Source organism: Manacus vitellinus, unplaced genomic scaffold, assembly GCF_001715985.3.
Source record: "Manacus vitellinus isolate BGI_N305 unplaced genomic scaffold, ASM171598v3 scaffold_4_pilon, whole genome shotgun sequence".
Taxonomy (NCBI): domain Eukaryota; kingdom Metazoa; phylum Chordata; class Aves; order Passeriformes; family Pipridae; genus Manacus; species Manacus vitellinus.
Genome location: NW_021940604.1, coordinates 29,763,364 through 29,785,159, shown reverse-complemented (window position 1 = coordinate 29,785,159; position 21,796 = coordinate 29,763,364). Strand labels below are relative to the sequence as shown.

General features: G+C 35.3%; 1 protein-coding gene across 8 annotated transcripts in view; it reads right to left on the bottom strand.

The window, feature by feature from the left end:
* The window catches only part of EPHA7 (EPH receptor A7), a 161,778-nt gene that overhangs the window by 34,110 nt on the left and 105,872 nt on the right, over positions 1 to 21,796 (bottom strand). For 7 of the 8 annotated variants that reach the window (XM_018078041.2, XM_008931990.3, XM_018078042.2 and 4 more), the window contains 2 exons: positions 8,957 to 9,081; positions 5,241 to 5,409 (listed from right to left, as the gene is read on the bottom strand). In XM_018078041.2, coding sequence (XP_017933530.1) covers positions 5,241 to 5,409; positions 8,957 to 9,081 — 294 coding nt within the window. Of the gene's footprint in view, positions 1 to 4,087; positions 4,147 to 5,240; positions 5,410 to 8,956; positions 9,082 to 21,796 lie in introns of those variants that run through there. The other variant, XM_018078046.2, reaches the window with a different exon arrangement.

Below are 21,796 nucleotides of genomic sequence, written 5' to 3'. Positions count from 1 at the left end.
TCCTAGACAACCTCCTCTCTGCTGTGTTCAGTTTCCAGCAGATATCTGGCAAGTTAAAGTCTTGCACAAGAACAAGGCCTAGAGATTGTGAAACATTATCCAGCAACTTATAGAATAGTTAATCTGCCTCTTCAACCCAGTTGAGTGGTCTATAACAAACTCCCACCACGGTGTCTGCCTTGTTAGCCTTCTCCCTGATCCTTACCCATAGGCACCCAACCTAATCATCACTATCATTGAGTTGAAACACTCCCTAGTGCACAGAGCTACCTCACCACCTCCCCTTCCTCTCCTGTCCCTTCCATTGCAACACTCCAGTCATGCAAGTCATCCCAAGTTTCTGTGACGGTGACTATGTCATAGCTTTCCTGATGCATGATGGCTTCCAGCTCCTCCTGTTTGTTATCCATGCTGCGTGCATTGGTGCAGATGCACTGCAACTGGGCTATTGATTTCACCCCCAACACTGGCATGCTGCCCTTAGGCTCATCTCTAGAAAGGTTGGTCTTATCCCTTTCCCCCTTCAAACCTAGTTTAAAGCCCTGTCAATCAGCCTGGCCAACTCACAAACTAGAATCCTTTTCCCTCTTTTAGACAGGTGATCCCCATCTGTCTCCAGCAGGCCTGATGCCATGTAAACCACCCCATGATCAAAATGCAGCAGACAGGTGAAAGAGAAGAAAAAAAAAAGGAAACTAAACTAATAGCTGGTAAACGAAATTGTAGATGGTATGATGGAATTACTGCTGGCAGTGGTAACAACTATAATGTCTACAAGAGGATTTTATGAATTTCACAGAATTGGGTTCCTGTTGCAGACTTCAGAAGTTCCCATAGAAACAAATAAACCATTTTTTTCTTGGAAGAAGTGAGCCAATCAACATGAATTATTTTGGCAGTGACACTGACTTGTACCGACTGTTCTCCCTACACACACAATAACAACCCCCCTGTTATACTACACAGATTTAGAATAATCTGCACTAGAAGAAAATTACACACATACACACACACACACACTCACACACCCATCCCCTTCAATTTTATTTCCTAAAGAAACTCTGTATTTTTTCTATATTCTACCTAATGCAGTTGAGAAAGATCACATTATTAATATTACTCTTTACCTGAAAAGAATGAATGCTTATCTTTGAGTAACTATAACTTTCTGAGATACCCAGGTCAGTAGGATGCTTCTGCAGGCTTGGCTGCATCCCACTCATGGAACTTCTAAGAAATCAGTGGTGACTGTCTTGTGCATGAGAGTAGGTGTGTAAGTAATACTCAGTTTCTATAACATAATCAGGCCATCAAAATAGACAATCCCAAAGAATGTCAAATTTCTGTAAAATATAGCATTTCCTTAAACTGTTCCCTTCTCTCTTTGAACTTCAGTGCAAACCTCACTTGAAAGTGAAGAAGAGGCAGTATCCTGTCACAGTGGCGAGGGTGTGAAGCTTCATCCATCAAAAATGTTTGGAAAAATCCCCAGCCCAGCCTGTCACCTAATCCAGTAGCCAAGATGAGAGCATAGAGGCCGACATATGTGAGTGGGTTGCTCTGTGTAACTGCCTCACAGATTTTGGGTACTGGCACATTCTGGAAGCAAGCAGAGGATGCTTTTTGGGCTCTGGAAAATGTTTGGGACGTGGTACACTGGCCAACTGGTAAGATAGGTGGGATGCAATGTATTATATGATGCAATTTTACATCTTTAAAAAATGGGGCTTGACTGTGGGCATGGTCTGGTATGAATTCAGTGACATCATTCTAAGACATTTGACTGTTCAGGTACTCTGCTGATTCTCTCTTCTGTGTGATGAACTCTGTTAGTGTAAGGGTAAATCAGAACCCAGCTTCTGGAATGATCCCTGTGGTTTGGCAGAAATAAAGATGCTAGAGTGTTCTTAGAGGAATGATTTTGTGATGCAGAAGACCCTTTCAGGGAGTGCATGGCATGGTTGCCCTGTCACTGGTGTTGCCCAAATGGTGATGACAGGAAACCAGCAGCAGGACAGAGAAGTCTGTCCTTACCTCTGCTTAAACTGTGCTCAGACCCGGAGTGAGACAGGGAGCTGCTACATGGGCTGATATCTGGTCTGGCGCTATGATATGTGCACATCCAACTCACAATGCTTAATTTAAAGGACTGAAAACCACCTTTTAAATACATGGCTGTAGGGATGGGGAATGGGTATCTAAACACTCTGGACAATTTGAAATGGATATTAGCTGAAAATGCTGTGCTGCTGCTCCAGCAACCTTTTAGCATGCAAGCAACCTGAAAGTACAATTTGTAAAAAAGAATTTCTGGTGAAGTCCATCACAAAAGCTGCAGTTATAATTGGAGCCATGTACACCAAATATTTCTTTCTTAAATATTTTGCTTTATGCCTTCTATAAAAATGCGTAGTATTGTTATTTCAGACATTAGAAATAAAAGCTACATATGCATACTGCTTTAATCTTGTTTGATTTAAACTGATTCATGGCAAAAGGAAAAAGCAAAGACTGTCACGTCAGGTTTTGTGGAGTGCTTTTACTTTAACAGTGAGAGCCATAACAAAGTCAAAGATTGGACCCAAAGCTCTCAGAGGTCTTTTCCAGCCTAATTGATTCTGTGATTCTGCAAGTGAAAAAATCTGCTTCAATTACAAAAAGCTCAGGATCATCTTTAGGTCCACTGGCCTCAAGCCATTTAACTTGACTTTTAAATATTTTAGTGAACCAAGAGATAAAATTACCACTTAAGTGATATTCCATGCATTTGTGTGTTTTTCGTGAGGCACTTTTGTCTCTAACACCCAGACAACAAAAAAATACAATTACTAGAGTCATTGACTTGAACTGTGACAAACAAAGTATATAATAAAAATATTTTGCCTTTATAAAACATGTATACTTCATAATCATGAAATTTTTACCTAAATATTTATGCAATACACCACGTATATGATATGTTCCAATATAGGCATAAAATATGTATATTTTGCATATCAGTAATATTATTATAATGGATGTAGTTCTTTGAACAGTGAAAAGTGGCTATGCAGTTTCTATCACAATTCAGAAAATGGAGCATGATACAAAAATCTACCTAATTAACAGCACCAACCAAAAGTGCCAACCAGTTATGTACCAGGAGAAATCCACTCAGGCAACATGACTACACGATTGTGATGGTCATTATATATATTCTTACATAATTTATGTGTGTATTTTCCTCTTGAAACACTTATGAGATTTTTAAAAGCTGCATTCAGAAATCCACTGGAATAATGAGAAGACAATGCCTCTAAACTGCAGCATAATACTTACTGGTTTAGTGTTCAACAGTACAGTACTTCACTTGAGGCATATTTCTTAAAAATGATCCAATAAAGATCTTCATTTAAAATGCTAACAAAAGACTAATTTGATTAGACCACAAGTTCTCGTAAAACTATAAATAAATATGAGAAACAAATATTTTTGTGTAAAACTATTTTAGAGGAATTTAATGAGATTTACTATCTTTTTACCAACAATTTTTTTCTGAAAATTGTATATGGGAAATTGTGGAAGCTTCTCCTTGATAGGAATTATATTTTATAGCATCCTCTCAAGTTAATGGAAAATATGTCACTTTTAAAATTTTCTTTAATGAAAAGACAGGACATTTTTACATGGCATCTCAAACACAAAGCTGGCTTGTGACAAGGAAAAAACCTGCTGTGCATGCTGGCAAAGCATCTTTCTGGTTTATATGCATTTTTTCATCACTTGAGTGAGAAAAAGGGTACAGGAGCTTGGTCAGTGATGCATTTATTATAGGATTTCCTAATCTTCCATATGTTGACCAAACTCCAGTCAAGACTGTTTTCCTCTGAAATTATCATTGCTAATCTTAGCAGCTACCAGAATGCTTACATTCAGTATATAAAAAATATGCAGATACTTAAGGAAATGTTGGGGAAACATTTTTAAGAACTAATTTTAAACCACTATGGACAATAAATTAGCTAATTAGCAGAAACTTATGTCTGATTATGACAGACTTCTAATTTCCAGAAAACTACTCAAAATAAGAAATTACTTCTGGCTGTACCTTAGGTTCCCATTCTGCAAAATGGGGATTCTGCTACTGACTCTTCCAAAAGCAGAACTCTACAGATGGAAAGTATGCTATTAGACACAGAGCTAATAATATTAGTAATAACAGCTTATTGCTGCTATTATGATAATTACTATTTCAATTATGTCTATTAGATATGTGGTATTATTCATTATTTATAGTTTTTATATTCTGTGTAAAACTAAGGTGGAATCAAGACCTAACCACTGTGTTTTAAGGATGCCCACAAGTTGTTCAGGCAACACCTGGCTGCAATTAATAAGATGCAATAATATGTGTCTGCACCTTAGATAGGCTGCATAGAGTGCAGAGAGGGTATGGCATCCATACCCTTTGAACTTGTAGGCTATGGATTCCCAGCTCCAATTCTGGCTGACCTGCTGTCAGGCAGGTCAACCTGAAGCAAATGTTCCAAAACAGGGTAACCAAATTTGGGTCTGCAACAGAGTGGTGGAGCTGCCAGGAACACAGACAGTTCCTGAGAATGGGCTCACAGTTGACAGGTCTCACTGATGGAAGAGTTTCTTTCTGAAGATGCAAAATGTGGAATATTTTCTCTAAACATGCAAGCACATATCTACACTGGTGAATAAAAAAGGTATCAGTATGAATTTTAGGCAAATACGGGCACAATTCATTGCCAATGAATTCAAAATACACTAAAGACGGATTTACAGCTTAAACAAAACTATCAAGATTTTTTCAGGAAATCAAATGAAACAAATGACCCAGAGAAGCCTCTGTGGGTTGAAATCTCCTCCTTCCTTCTCCCCAGTGACAGAAGAATCAGAAGATGAGTTACTCAGCTCATCACTACTCACTTCTTTTGTGGGGAGAAAGAAATGTGTATTTGAATTTTAAAAAAAGGAAGTCTTTGTATTAGAAGGACAGCAGAGGAGATGAACCTGATATGTTACAAATCTTCCCCAGCTAATTATAAGACTAATTTTCAGTTCTATGGTAAAACAAATTATTGAAGCTCATCCTTCAAAACACAGTTACAAAAATCCACTTTCTTGTAGAATTTCATTCCTTCTAATTGTAATTATAATGCTTATAACTCTTTTCTTGCTTTACTTACTACCTCTACAGAAATGGTTAATTCCCTGTAAACCTAATTGCTTACCTGTGGCTTCTTCCAGTGTGGCAACATCCAGTCTAGGGCTGTAATTTCCATAACCAGCAGCAGTAAATGCACGAATCTGGAAAACATACACTGTTCCTGGCTTTAGGTTATTAATAGAAGCTGAAGTGGATTTGGTTTTCACTGTTGAATAGGTCCTCTCCCTTTGATCCTGGAAACAATAAGACAAAGATTAAATGACATTTACAGATCAGATTTTATCATGGTTGCACAACAGCAACTGACAGCCAGCCTGGGTAGTTTATTTCAATTTGCTGAATGCTCTTTTCCCCTAACATAAAAAATAAAGCATACTCTGTGGAGTATTACAAAACATTGTCAATGCAATGAAGAGCTCTAAGTGTAACATAAAATTCAAATGGGATGCTCACGTTGTTGCTCATAGAACATCCAGACAAAAAATGATTCCTTTTTAGGCTCTGATTACATTTTGTGAAATTTTGATGAGAAATAACCACAGATTTCCAGGGGGATCCATGGGGTCTAAACAGTTCAAGGACAGGGAAATTCACTTTTTCATCGTAAGAACACGACAAACATATAGCTGTGCAACCTGCCTTCAGTCTGCATTAACCTGTTTTTTGTTGTCAGCTTTTTCTTATTTCTGGAGTACTTCAAAGTTATCATGAATGAAGTCCTAGACATTGTGAAATGAATGGCAAAACTCCAACTGACATCATTGCTTTGACATTTTACTCTTCCAACATCTTTAACAAATACAATATTGCCAATGTATAATTGCCTGGATTTTGTACAATTTCTGAGGTCCTTAACTCAGTTTTCACTTCAGATTTTTTTCCTCTGGCTTTTAGTCTTTTCTCAGTTTTAGACTCTATGTTATAAAGAAGAACCCAGGGAAAGAAGCTCAGTATGACACTCCCCAAATTTAAAGCTGAAAGATTACAAACCCTATGAGTAATAACTCACTTTCAAATAGTACAAAAGCTGTATCACAGATCATTACAGTATTCAAAAAGCCCTACTTATTCATCACATTTACTGACACAGATTATCTTTCAGCATAGATATGTGCAGCCCTGTTGATTTTTGGTGGCAGATGCAACCCTGATTTGAAGGGCAGAAGAGATGAATTAACCAACCATCTGAATGCACCACATGACCAGAGAAGCATGAGCCGTATGCAGCAGCGCTAATGAGACAGATACAGAGGGAAGGAATAAATTTGTACTCATTTCAATAGTACTTCACCAGCTAAAATTTATGGAGAACCTTCCCCTTTGCAGTCAGTAAAGCAGCAAAGGCTTTTGCTGAAATACAAGGTTTAACAGAAAGTATATGATTTCTTTTCTGAGATTCAGTAATGGTTTTTCCTAGTTCCTGCCCAGTCTGTTACTTGAGCAAGCCCGTCGTCTTGGCTAGCAACAACTTCTTCATATCTTGTCCAAGAGGATTTAAATCATCTGTAAGTGAGGACAATGGTGGAATGTATGTTGGTATGTGAGAAAGAACAGGAATGCTTGAGAGACAAGAAACAAGTGTAAGAAAACCATAAACAGGTTTGGGACTGTAAGCCACAGTGGAATTTCAGTGTTTGGGTTTTGATGCATAAATAAGGCTTATTTGAATTGCCAACAGTTCTTGCATTCAAAATAAATAACAAAGAAATAAAAATAACCTGAGTTAGAAATCTCACAGGACAGGCTTACTTTGGAGATTTCAGGCAGTTTCCATTCCAGCCCTAGCCAGAAGTGAGAGGTGAAAAAAACAGTTATCAGAATATTTCAGAAGGACAGAAATGTTTGATTTAATTTAGCTCTAAAAGGAGCTGAAAGTTCAGATCTTTTTTTTTCTTTTAAACTAGTGGAACAAAACTTAAACAGCCTCTCTCATTCTGAGCAAGATTAGGAAGTACTTTTAAAGCTGAACTTCACTATTTTGGAAGGAAAACAAACATTTAAGTATTTGTGCAAAAACTGTCTCAGTTGAAGATATATAGCCCAGTTTATCAGTGACTGTAGAATAAGCTTTGTATTCTCTTATTAATTTCACTGTAATAAGGATAATATTAGGAGATTTCCTTCTATTACAAAAGAACTTTAACATCAATTCTTTTTTTGCAAATACAGCAAACTGGCAGTGAAATTTTGCTGGTTATTTAAAGTAGTATGAACATATAGGAAAAATAATATTCTAAAAGCCACATTCTAAAAGCTAGCATATGAAAAATCTAGTATATTGATAATTTTTCTGTCATTTTACACTACCTATTTAAACTATTTACTGTATTTTACCAGATTAGAAACTGCTCTGTATATTAAAAAAATTCCAAGGTTTTTGGTTTGCAATTTTTTTTTTTTGCGCAGAGGACAGTATTGCCCTTGTAAACTCTTTTTAAATATGTGGACTTTAGTTATGTGTGTATGCACACACAAATGCTGTCAGAACAAAAATTACCTGCTAAAATTAGTAAAAGTCCTTTAAAAGACTTGTTTAATTAGTAAAATTTCTTTAAAAGACTTGCTTAATTATCTGTAGAGATCTGATAAATTTTGTCATAAGAGTTTTTAACAACTTAAACTGGAGGTTAGCATCAACAAATAAACATTATATTGCTTTCCCAAATCATATAAAGATCTTTTGATAAGTATATTTGTGTAATTCAGCACTGAAAATCAAATATGACACTTGAGATTAGATCCAATGTGGTCTGAATTTACCTAATTCCATGTTACCTAGTAAACTGACATGGTCTTTTTGACATGGAGGTACTATTACCTTGTTTGCAGACATGAAATGTCTTCATGAATGATCACAAAGGAACTCCTTTGTTAATTTTTTTTTTATTTTAATTTGTTCTTTGTTTTTCACAGAATGTTTTATAAAAATTAGGAGTATGTTATGTTATGCAGTCAATTTCCCAGGGAATCTGGAGTAGACACACTTAGTCTGGGTCCTGTGAAAAACATATAGCTGCACGACCTGCCTTCACTCTGCTTTCATCCAGCTTACGGTTGTCAGAATTTTTTTATTCTGAAGTACTTCAAAGTTATCATGAATGAAGCCTTAGACACGCTGAAATGAATGGCAAAACTCTGACTTGACATCAGTAAGATTGCAATTTCACTCTACCAGAAACAGAGATCACTTCATCTACTATTGAAAAGCAGCCTTCAATTCATTATTGTGTTGAGAGAACAAGTGAAAAATAAATTTCACAATGCTGGTCCTTTTGAAAAGGACAAATAAGAAATATTTATTTGCTGAAATTGTAGGAAGTGTTTTGGAAATTTTCAGACATTAAGTCAAAGCTGCCCAGCTCATATGGAAACAAAAAGTGCAGTCAGGAGTTGCATTTGATACACCATATAAAGAGCAGAATTACAGTGACACGGAAGGAAATGAAACAAGCTTCAAACATGGTGTAAAGGAGACAGAAAAACAACAGTGTAGTGGTAAAATATCCAAGTCCAACTTAACAGTTTTTTAAAAAAAAAAGGAAAAAAGGCAGACTTCCAAGTGTATATTTCATTTTTAGTATGCCACAATACAATATATGAGACATATGATAGCAATAATAATTGCAGGATTTAGCTAGTTATTAAAAATAAACAAAATCACTGACTTTGGAGAGACAGGATAGTTGATAGCTGATGCCTTTAACACTGTTTCACAACACAGCAAACCAACATAAAGCAAACAACACATTGTTGTACATTACAGATAATCTTAGCACTTACTTTCTCATAATACTTGATTTCATATTCAGTAATGACTCCATTGGGATGTTCTGGTTCCTGCCAGGAAAGCTCGACGCTCCTCTGCAGTACTCTTTCTTTCATTACTCCACTAACTTGCGAGGGAGCTGTTTGGACAAGATGTGTCAATAAATAAAAAGCAAATTTGTCGGACGCCTAAAATCAAACGTCATTACTGATCCACCCCATGCTGAGCCACTTTCATTAAGGTAAAATAAAGCACTTTTTCATAACTCACAATACAAAGCTAATGAATATTCAAGCAGTACCCTATTACTGTTCATAAACTTAGAATAGAAATTGAACTAAAGTGCAAACAGCAAAAAGTGGCATTTTTCAAGTTAGTGCAAAACTGAGATTGATGGAGTAGGAGTAACAATTAAGCAAATTAGTTCTGAGGATGACAGCAAAGCAGATTTTTAGATTGATGTGTAGTAAATTAAGAGTCTAAATATTTATTGCATATGTTTCTGAAATGCACATAAAAAGAAAAATAATATTTTAGAACCAAAATCACATTTTAGGCTGATTTGATATGACTGACTGCAATTCTGCTTAAAAAATAATCTGTCACACTATCTGATTATAACATGACTTGGTGATGAAAACAACCTTCTTAAGATACTAAGTCCACTCTTTTTCATTAGTTCAAACCTTTCCAGGACATTCTCTCTTTAGACCTGAAGTTTCCATACTTCAAGTGCGAGACAATTTAAGAAGTAGATCTTATGAAACAAAGGGGACACCGTCTTCCTCTGCTTCACTCTCAGAGACATACATACATGCACACTGCATGCATGCACACACAGACATTAAGTTTTCTAACTAACATCAGCCACAAACAAGGACCTTTTGAAATTAAAGAAACCCCAACCCAATACACAGGCATTACAGAGCCATTGATTCTCACATAAACTGTTTAAGAGAGAATGTAATAAAATGTGAGACTGAAAAAGTAACTTGCTTTATCAGCTTATCTCATGTTTAACAAAAAAGACAGAAGATATTTTGCTGATGTGCAGCACCAAAGGAGGCCAAACATCACAGTTTTCCTCAAACACACACACTGCCTGTATGGATGTAGTACTCTAGTACTTATAGAAACAGCTATGGCATTGGAACTATGCAGAACTCGATTTTGTTCTCATTCAGTTCAATGGAAATCAATTTTGCTTGTGCAAAAGATAAAGAAAGAAAGGACCTGATCCTCAGCGCCCTACAGTTAAAAGCAAAATTACATTTATATGTACAAGGACTTGGTCTTGGAGCAGATTCAGGCACCGGAAAGGTGTCTGAGATAAATTTCTTAGAGATAATATATTAGAGATATTAGAGATTAAATTAGAGATAAATTTATGTATATCTTTTTCAAGCACAGAATCTAGTACTGATTCTATACTGAAATGTTTGTTTGAACAAAAATTCTGAAAATTTTAAACCTTTTTCTAGGAAGAAAAAATCCCACTATATTTCAGAACTGTACATAAAGCTTTTACTACGTAAAATAATGTACAGATTCTGATGATGTTCAAACAAAATAAAATTCTTACCCCAAGCAACAAGTAGTTGAACTTCACTTTCTCCAGGTAATTTAAATAACATAAAACATCTAGAATGCACACTCCAGTATCATTAAGTATAAAACCATAATGATTAAAATAAAAATATCTACAGTACAATCAAGAAAATAATCCTCTAAAAAATTAAAATTGGATCGTTAACTTCTTAATGAAATTTTGAAGTTTCTAGCTTTTTTAAAACTTAAAACATGTAGGGTTTTAAATTAAATTTATTTACATTTTATTAGAGGCTCCAAGAGTCCATGAAAATTAGGGATTGAAGCCATGCATGATAATTTTCATTATGAACTATTATGTTGTATATAATCAATGTAATCCAAGTTGAAGATCTCTTAATCTAAGCTGCCTAACTGATAAAGTCTTAGAATTGTATCAGGCAAACACCACGGGTTGATGCACAAAGCCAGGATCATTCTCTTTCACTCCCTTTGCATTTTCTTTCTAAAGGCTTAGACATTTTCACTCTTTAATTAGTGAAACATACCTTTTTCGTATCTAAGACTCCAGAATGCAGCAAACTAATTTACTCTGTCTAGTTTTCCTTGCCATGAACTAGTTGTCTTCTTTGTCTAAATGAGTACCACAGCATCCTGAATGAATTTCAGAGAGGTCATTATGTTTCATGTATAATTTTCAATCTCATCTAGATAAATGTTTTTCAAATTGCTAATCTTACAATTTTAGATGTCCAAACTTGTTAATGTTTATACTTATCATGAAACAATTTCATATTACCTAGGTCACTGGAATTTATTCTCAACATTTGCTACTTTTTGGTTTTGCTTATCAATTTTTTTCATTCCCTTGGCCATAGCAGTCATTTTTTTAAAGCAATGAAGCAAAATGAACTTGTTTCCTTTTATTAAACACATGCACCGAGTATTAGTTAACTCTGTATGTGGGGAAGGAACAGCAATGCAGAGGAGGAGGAACAGAGAAAGGGGGAAGATTTTAATTAGTGAAACAAAATATACTGTGTGAGATTCCTACTTAGTACATGTACAAAGTACACCACAAACAGGAATATTCCATTCTTAAAGAATTTCCATTAAAAATAAAATACCAGTGATTTATCAACGTTGCAAGACAGCATTCAAAACTCAGATATTCCCTGTCAATTAATACTCATTTCACTCAAGACTGGTCAAAGATTGGTTTGGTTTTAGTTTGAAAGGTGAGCTACCTTTCATTGGTAGGAGAACCACACGAGGAAGAAGAGAAAGTCCAGCCCCACAGACTGCATGTGTATGTAGCTCTGAAGACAATCACGTTGCATGTAATTCCCATATCACATGAGATTCCTAAAATGCAGCCTGCTACCTAACCTTATGTTGTGTCTTCGTGTTTGTCAGGGGAAGAAGGGAATCATTAAACTGACTGAAGCCAGAGTATTCTCCTCTGGCAAGGTACACCAGTTTGTTGTCACTGCAAGGAAATCTCCGCAAATTAGAGCAACTATATAAGCCAATCTACTGATGTGAGAGGCTAGATGTTTATGCTATCTTTATCCTGCCTTTTGGGTTGTGTTTCTTGATCTGTGCTTAATGAGACCGTACAGGTCAGAAGCATTTTGTTCTTTATTCTAGTATAATAATTTCCTCTGTATTCTCTCCATGGCTTTCTTATAGATGGTTTTGCATTCATATTTTATTTGTTCTGGCTTCCTGACACCTGTTTTTAAACCTTTATCCAACTTCTCATTGCCTATCTATGTTAATTAATTAACAACCTTTTTACGGTTTTGAAACAACTATATTTGAGCAAGCTTGAAAATGAGTTAAAGCATATAATTCATCCTTAAATAAATAAAAGATAAAATAGGGTACTAAATTGCCAAAAAAAGATAAATCTATAAAAACAGAAATAAAAATAACATTTATAGCAAAACAAATAACAACAACAACGATAATAATAAATAAGTATTTCAGTTTTCTTTTTTAGTAATCTACTTCTTGTCACCTCATCTCTAACAAAGTCTTTCATGACAAAGACACTTCTTACAACATTTCTAGACAACTAAGTACCCAGTCCTGAATGACTTGAGCCTGCATAATCCCTCCTGTATCACTTCAGGTTACAAAGAGGCATCACTTGTCAGAATCATTATTTCCATAATATATTACACTGGGGGATACAGGTTGTTCAAAACACCATTTGCTATCAACTTTTTTCTGATATACCTCATCTCTTCTTTTGCTCCTTCCTGCTGACACAACATCCAATGCATCAAACACACACAGCCTCTCAGGGCTAACAGGCAGATGTACCTACACACGTTGCATAAGAAAGTACTTTGAGAATGACAGGCCCTCAGCACACTCATTCACCTTTTTAAATGCTTCAAATATACCATTCAGCAAAACGAAAAATTGATTTTCCCCAGGTTTCAACATCACAGCCACAGAGAAATATAACTCTGCTGGGTTTTACTGATAAAGCCTTCAAGTTATATAGATTTTGAGCCAGTCATCATTTTCAGATCAAGTTATAGAAAAAGTTAAAACTGAGGTGACAAAAAGAGCAGGATATTCCAAGGATATATTCTGTTCCAGAGAGAATACTGAATTGGGTAGACTGATGTGTTACATCCATAATGCTAAACCAAGCATACGGTAGATTATTAATATGTGCAAATATTAGGTATAGAAAACTGCGGTAATTGTTTTGGAAAGCACTATATTTAGTTTGGAGTCCTCTGAAAAAGTTATAATATTGCTCATACCTTTAATCTCTACCCTTCTCTGTTTCTCCAGACTAACATTTTCTTTGATCTAAAGTGTGCATTCCAGAAGACAAAAGAGAGTTGCAAAATTAAATCTTCTTCACTTTGTATCAGAACAACAACTAAAAAAAAAACCACCCACCAAAAACCCCTCAAACAAAGTATAACAACCAAACCAAACAAAACTGCCAAACAGATAAAAAATAAATTAAAATGGAAAAATGAAAATATGTAAAGCTGGACTTTTACATGTAAGAGGAATTAGGCATAATGTACCCATTGCTAGCATGAAATCAGCTGAATACATATTCTTATTGAAAATAGGTAATTCAGCAAAAGAAACATATCAATCAATTTCTCAGAGATTTCTTAAAGTCCTGAATCTTGAATGTGTCTCAATTCCCTCAACAGCATTGTTTGTGGAGATTTTTAATTTAATACTTTTAAAAAAGTGTGTCTCTAGAAGCAGCATCCTGGATGTTTAGTAGTTTATGTGTATGAAACAAACTATTTAAAATCCTAAGAAATAAGCGTTTCAATCCTGCAGGCACACTTCCTACAGAAAGTTTCATAAACGAACATGAGTGCAGGACTAAACCCTATATAAAAAATGCCACCAAAACTATATTTGCAACTCCAGTTTCATGATTTTTCATACAACGGTTAAAGAATGAATGGGCTACTAGTCTTCCTTAACCTTTTTTTGTATATCTTTATCTTATAATAGTAATAACATGCTGAAGTCAATCTGAGCTTCATCTTGTACTTGCCAAAATCAACAATAACACTGTCATTTTCATGCACAGGACCTTTACAGCATTTCCTGAAGGACAAAACCCCTTGGCTTTTGGCCTCTTTTCTTGTCATATCACAAAGATATGCAACAATCATACAGCTTTTCATGCAGCAGCAATGAGATCAATTTTACATCCCTGTAAAACTGTATCTTAGGGCCCAATATAAGTTTTATATTACATGAAGTTTTACATCATTTTTCTGCAACACTGTTCTACAGCAGTTGGAGGGTGTTTTGAGTATTGAGCCCAAAAGGGACATTGCTAACAGATGAAAAGCATGGAAAAAGAGAGATATCAGCATCCCAGTGGTTACAACCTATTATTTCTTTTTTAAATGTCTTCACTGTCTCCTTTCTCAGTAGAAATCTTTAGATAACAGAGTTGCTTTGACTCTGCATCGATTTTAAGTGAGACTGGAATCTGGCATTTTACCAACAACAAATGTAAAATGAATCCATGTGTCATTATATATATATATATATATATATAATAAAATAGTAGCAGAAAATTATACTACTGTTAGCTCTTAAAGGGTTATTCAGGAAGAGAATACAAAACTCCCCATACTCCATACAGTCCTACACCCAGATTACCCAAAGGGCACCCTTCCACACTGGCTTTTACACTAATTTGCTCCCAAGAGAAAGCATGTAAGTGAAGTCACAGCCTGGCCTCCTACCACGTTCTGGTTTGCTCTGAAGGGAAACTTAGACATCAGAATTGCCGAGTGGAAGGCAAACAGCTTGTAGACCTTGAGGAACTGCAGTTACTGCTGTCAGGGGCCTGAGGGTCAGCATGTGGCATCACACTGGTTTTTGTGCTAGTCTGAAAACAGATGCCTCAGGATACATGCACTCACTTGCTTCAGGATACATGCCCTTGCATGCTTCTAAGGATCTGTCTGATGTACATGAAGTCACTTAAAACCAAACCTTGACAAGGGTTTGTAGATACTGGGCAAATTTTAACACTTTACAGTATAGATATTTCCCTTATTTAGATATTCTGCTTCTTAGAAAGATACAAAATCTTTTTGTCATAAAAAGTTACATATGTACATAAAATATATTATCTATATAAATTTTTTATTCTATTTATTATTAAATTTTTTAAGAATTTCAGAGCATTGTAATATGGCACTCACTTGAGTGCTACTAAAGGCATATTAGAAAGCTGTCACAGTTTGTCTTTGGAATGCTTGGGAAAAAAATACCTACATTCCACTTCATGTTTATACTAATATGCACAATAATTTCCATGTTATTCCATATGATAGTTCATGCAAAAAGAGAAAAGATTAAGATAGTTCTTATACTGAAAAATATTAAATGTATTGATAGAAATTGATAAGATTTTCTGTTTTGTTAGAGTGTATTTCTCTCCCCTCAGTTAAGCCTCCACATGACAAAGCAGTCCATGATAAAAGGTTATTGAGTACCACTGTATTATGCCATTAGTACCCATTGCTTTGGATCAATGGCAGAGAAATTCCCCACTGTGTTTACAAGCTGTGGCATTCAAGAAGAGCCCCAAATAAATCAGATATTTTACACTAACAATATCCTATAGAGAAGTCATTTTAACTTCCTCTCCTACTTTCCGGCTCATAAAAATAACACAGTGTGCTCACAGTGCTTTGTAAGCCATGAGCAAAGGCACACACAGTTCTCTGAGCCACTTGGGGATGTCCTGAGTACATGGTAACAGGCAAGGTAGTCAAGTAATACTTGAGTGAATTACTCCATTACATTTTTTGCCATTACTTTTGTGGTTGAAAAACTCTCTAAGTACCTGCCGGTCTACAGAGAGGAACAGAAGCAGTGACTACCTAAATGGGCTACCTGAATACTAATTGCCCATATCTTTTATATATCTGATGCATTTAAAATACTTAATCGTTTGGTAATTCCTCCGTCAAACTCAAAAATCAGAAGCTGGATCAGTTCTATAAGCTCTTTACTCTGGTGAAATTCTGGGGAGAGAAACCAATAAAAAGAACCAACCAGAAAGAAACTAAACAGTTTAGAGAGATCAGGGCTGACAGCTTGTCCATCATGTTTTTTGATTTTTTTGATTTTTTTTTTTCTGGTCACAGTCTACATCTAGATCCATTCTATGAACTCCCCTGTTTCTCCTGCCTGACGTTTGACACAAATATTACTGTTATGTCTGCATCTCATTTCTTCCAAAACTGGTGACTTGGGCATCAATCAGTGCTGAATGGATGCTGAGTTGCGTAACAAGTGACAACACTGACTCCCAAGATATCCACAGCTCTTGTTTTGTGAATAAGTTTTGACATGTGAGGCACAAACCTGATTCTTACAAATGTGTTAGAGTAACAAACCAGCCTTACAAATAACAGAGAGGGGCCTTTGTTCTCCCGAAGTATTTGTTTTCCTTTGCAGAAGAAATATTTCTATGTTAATTAGCTTTTTCTTTTGTCCTGTGTTCTTTTGCAATTCATCTTTCATAACTTTTTTTTTTTTTAAGAGAACCATCTGCCACCAGCCTTGCAGTAAATCCTTGACACACAGATATTATTCTTCATTAAAGAAAACAAAACACCACAAAACTCCCCAAAGATGAGGACACTCTTCTCCCTGGTGGGCTACTCAGACACATTATGTTCTCCTTCTGTCTCCAGTCATCTCTACTGGCAAGTGTCAATTACAGACATAGGTTTTAGGGAGCAGAAGGATAAAACACAATTTACAAATACTTTCCTCTGGAAGCAGACAGGTGTAATGACTGAGACTGTTTTCTGTAATTGAATTTCATGCTGTCATCTACTCAAGTCACAAATAGATGTCAGCTTTAAGGAAGCCACACATGGGAAAAAAAAAAACCAACAGAAACCACAGCTAACAAAACCCCCTTAATACATTCTTATTGCTACCGTATAAGCTAAGATTGCCGCTCTAGTTTGACTTCTCAAAAAGTAAAAGTCGCTTGTGCTGGAATGTATGAGATGATTTAGAACTGGCCTACAGACTAGTGTGATTATGTTTATTTAATGTAAGATGTCCAAGACATAAATGAATGAATTCCAGCCCCATAACAAAACATTTTGTTTCAGACATAGCCAACCAAAATCTAGAAACAAAGTGCCATGCCAAAAAAATTAAAAGCAGTTGATCAAATATTAACAGAAAAACATATAAATATTCCATAAAGATGTTAGCATAAAACAATAATTATTACTAAGCCAGAGGTTTAATCAAACTGATGCTTCCAAAGACATAATTGTTCAATGGAGGGGAAAAAAACCTACTTTACTAACATTTCTAAAATGTGTAACAACTTCTATTCCAGCCTTCCTGTGAAATGCATCATAATGGCACTGCTAACAATGGGCATATTTCTGAAAGCAACATGGGTAGTATTCGCAGGGAATGCTGGAAGAAATCCTTGCAAAAACAGTTTGCATTTTCTTTCACATTATGAGGTGTTCTCCTCCCAAAGAGCATTAAATCTCTAGATTTTAATCAAATGGATAAATATCCATCTGGGAATCTCTGCTACAGTGATAAATATCAGAAGTAGTAAACCTGAAGTTAGTGCCTATTGCACAGGAGGGAAAGTCATGTCCGTGAGGGGAAGGTCAGGCACAGCAGTCAGCCTGTGACTCCTTCTGCTAGGGTGCATGGAAGAAGCAGTTTCACCGACCAGAGTGAGATTACCACTGGGGAGAACTGTCACTGACATAAATACAGTATTCAAAATTTCCCTGGATGATAAAAAAATCACATGTATTGTGACAACCAAGAAAAAATCCATTTAGTGCAATGTTGATTGCCCCAAATGAAATAACTTTGGAGGTTTGCATCAGCTGTTCAAAAAACAGTGCTGTACAAAAGCAGAGGAAAATCTTTGGGGTAACATACTTTGTAAAGTGAAGCTATTTGATTGATCTGAATATACAATACAAATTAACATGAGCCTAATCAACAGACAAAATTACTTTGGACATAATGCACATATTTAGTTAACAATAAAACCCACAATTTTTTTAGCAAAATATCTTCAATTTGTTTATGTTTTATCTTTTTTTGACACCAGCAATATTGTGATATAAGGACTTATGCGATGATATATGATAAACTGGTACATTTTTTAAAAAATATGTCCCTACTATCTATTACACAAAGAGTAAAAATAATTTCAAAAGGATCTTAAATATTCGTCACTTTGAGTAGACATTGGTTCATAAATCTCCTTACTGCTCAAAGTAACCTTCGATTTGGGGAGATTTTTTTTGTTATTTGAGAACATGCTATGGTTCAATGGTTCTCCAGCTTTTGCTCACCGGAAGACTTTGCACAAAGACTTGTGTGATGTAGAAATTTATTAAGCTGGAAACACATCAATCATTTAATGAAAGAATTTACTATGTGGTTTTAAAACTGTACAGAATCATCTTTTTTTTTTTTTTTTTTTTTTTTACAGACTTTCTAGTGGCTTCACTTCCTTGAATGCTATGAGACTCTAAAGGAAACCCAAGTTCTATATCCAAAGGTTAACTTCTTGGAGATTTAGATCATGAAAATGTCAATTGAACAAATTATAAACCCATTTAGCTTTCTGATTAGTTCCATTTTTAGCACACCATTTAGGGTTCAATTCTGACCTCTCATCAATTATATTTTAGTTTAGCTGCATTGATTTTATCTAAGTTATCCTTGCTTTATACCAGTGGAAACAACATCAGAATCAGGTCCTAAGGGTAAAGTAATTAAAAATGTAATTACCACAACTGATTATGCAACATAGCTACATCATTAATTGGCTACAATTTTTTATATTTTTTAATGAAAATATTACTATTTATTTGCCAATTTCACAGAGATAGGTTTGTACTTTTTTATTCAGAAACAGTTCTGGATGGGATCCAGACAATCTAACTTAGGCACCTGGGTGCACCTACCCTTTAGGCAGTTACAGCATACATAAATTAAGTGATTAAGTTCACCAAATAGCTTTGCTCCCTGTGACAGAGAGGTAACTGCAGTGGAAAGATCCAAAAAGAGAGCCTGCCTGTTGAAACTGAGACCTGTAAATTGTAAAACATCCTCTCTTTAAGACCTTTGAAAAACTTTCTCCACTGACTACATAGTGAATTTAAGCACTGATTTAAAAAAAAAAAACAGATGACCTGGTACAGCAAATAAAATTGACACATAACATTTATGTACTTTTTAGGTGAGGTAAACCCCATCTTTCTCACACACTATCTAGAATTTCCTTCTTTCTCCTAAATTTTCCTTTGAATTTAAGGAGGTATATTCCACGATCCTTAAAGCACTTTCAGATAATAGCCTGGAGTTTGCTCTGACTTACCTCTCATGCAAATCTTGTAGGATCCAGGTTTCTACCTACACTAGTATGTCTAATTCCTGATGAGCCCAGAGGTACTTAAACAAACTACTATCTAAATACTGTGGCTACATACATAACTCCAACTTCACAATTGTAGAGAATCAATTTAATGCTGAAAATATTCCTAAGTAGTACTGAAGTTTGGACTAAAATTTTATTAGGAGAAAAAAAACCAACCACAAAACAAACAAACAAACAAACAAACCCAGAACAACAGATTCTGGATCTGATTCTCTTTCAATTCTTAATGGTGTGAACAAGTAGTGACTGCATTGACTCCTTTCATCCTGAATGTCGAACTTTAATCAACATCCAGGATGAAGGAGATGAAAATGGAACTCTTTGCAGTAACACAAAACCATGAAATGATAAGTCAGAAAGGTTAAAATTTAAAAAAAAAAGGCAAAAAGCCCCAAAACAACAAAGCTGGTTCTCTTTTACTGCACACTTACTCAATATATTGGAAAAATAAGCAAAATGGCATAAGCATCCTTGAATAGTTTATTATGGTTCTATTTATCCAAATAATAAACTTTTGATATGCTTCTCCATTCCCTCACTCATAGTTAGGGTATTGGGAGAGTGGAGGGTTGGTCTGTCTTTCAAACTGCAAGCCACATATGCTGTTCTGTTAAATAAAAGTATGGAAAAATGGAGTCCACATCTTACAAGTCCTTCCAGGTTGTAAAGGATACAGCAAAGAGACAGCAAAACTGGAATGTTACCAAAGCAATTAAACTTGAATCGTAACTACAGCAGTATCCTGTGTCTTAATGAAAATTACTACTTTCCTACACAGACTGTATAGATAATTTTTCAATTTTTTTTCTATGAGAGTTTCCAAGTCTACAGTAGAAATTACTGCTGCCTACATGTATGTATGGCACAAATGTTGCATTTGCCACCAACAATAAGATACTTAAACTTAGTGATTCCAGAGCACATCACTAGAAGGGCAACTCAATTGACATGAGTGAGCCTAGTGTACAATATGGGTCATATTTAGATTAGTCAAACAATACAACATAATTTAGACCAATAGTGTACTAAATACCAGAATGTGCAAGGTTGTATGATATGCAAACAGAAACAGGACTACATCCTCTGAAGGACAGTCTAATGCCTTATTAATTTGAAAAAGCTCTAATGTAATTATTTATACTCATAAATGTATTATAATACACTTATTAAGATGGATATACATCAGAATCATGAACATCTATAGCTTGTTTCCTTACTGAATATGGTCTCAGCACTGCTTACTGGAGGAAATGAAAAAAATACATTATTGGTACTGGAATTTCCCATGATAACAAATATACTGCATGTTCATTACTCTCTCTTAAATGTTCATGTAAAAACCCTGACTTAGAAAATAGTTGTGCTAAACCACTTAGAAACTCCTCTTCTAATCATTTAATGACAAAAATACCCAATCTATTTATTACCTAAGTATGAGTTTTTGTAGCTCTTTATGTGAGTGCCACTGAAAAAGCTGAAATAGTAGAGGGGTTACTCAACTAAGCAAAGCTCTACTGTACATATGCTCAGGGATAATAAAAACAGAAAAAAATTCCTCTTTTTTTCTAACTAGCCAACAGTGGCTAGTTTCATGAACTAGTCATGAAATAAAGCTGGCAATGATAAGGGCACATCTTATTTTATACCTCTACTTGAAGGGTTTATCTTTTTTTAACCTTTAAATGTATTTAATCCAAACTAAACTACAAGTTTATGAAATATAAAGTCAGATAATATAGAGAGTCATGGTACTTTTTTTAATAATATTTGTATGCAGAGGAACCAATCAGAGCTTCATACGCACAGCATGTGTGCAGTTTAAACAGAGTAACTACCTTCAAATGGACATGACTGCAAACTTATTTCAGAAGTGGGGCACACAACTGGCTTATCTTTATTAAAACAGGTTTTGCTGCATACATTATAGCATTCAAGGTAAACTGCAATTCATCAGTAAATACAACTCTCCTTATATGAACAAAAATTTCACACCCCAAGTGTTCAATACCTGCCTGGACTGATTCCACCTAATTTTTCACCAGAGATATTAAAATACAAGTCTGGTCTCATTAAGGTCCTTTCAATTAGCAGAAAAAGAGATGCTGTTGGTCATTCAGATCTTAGGCAAGCAAGTCTTAGATGGGCCTTTAAGCTAGATTGTTTCTCCAGGTGTGTCCTGAGATGGAACCTACATCTGAACCTACGTCTACCACATAACTGGTAGGACTTTTTTTCATTCTACATCTTTCATAGGGTTTGGTCTTTTAATTATTTTATTATCATTATTTAATTTTAAATCATTAGTCTAATATTTGTTTTCTCT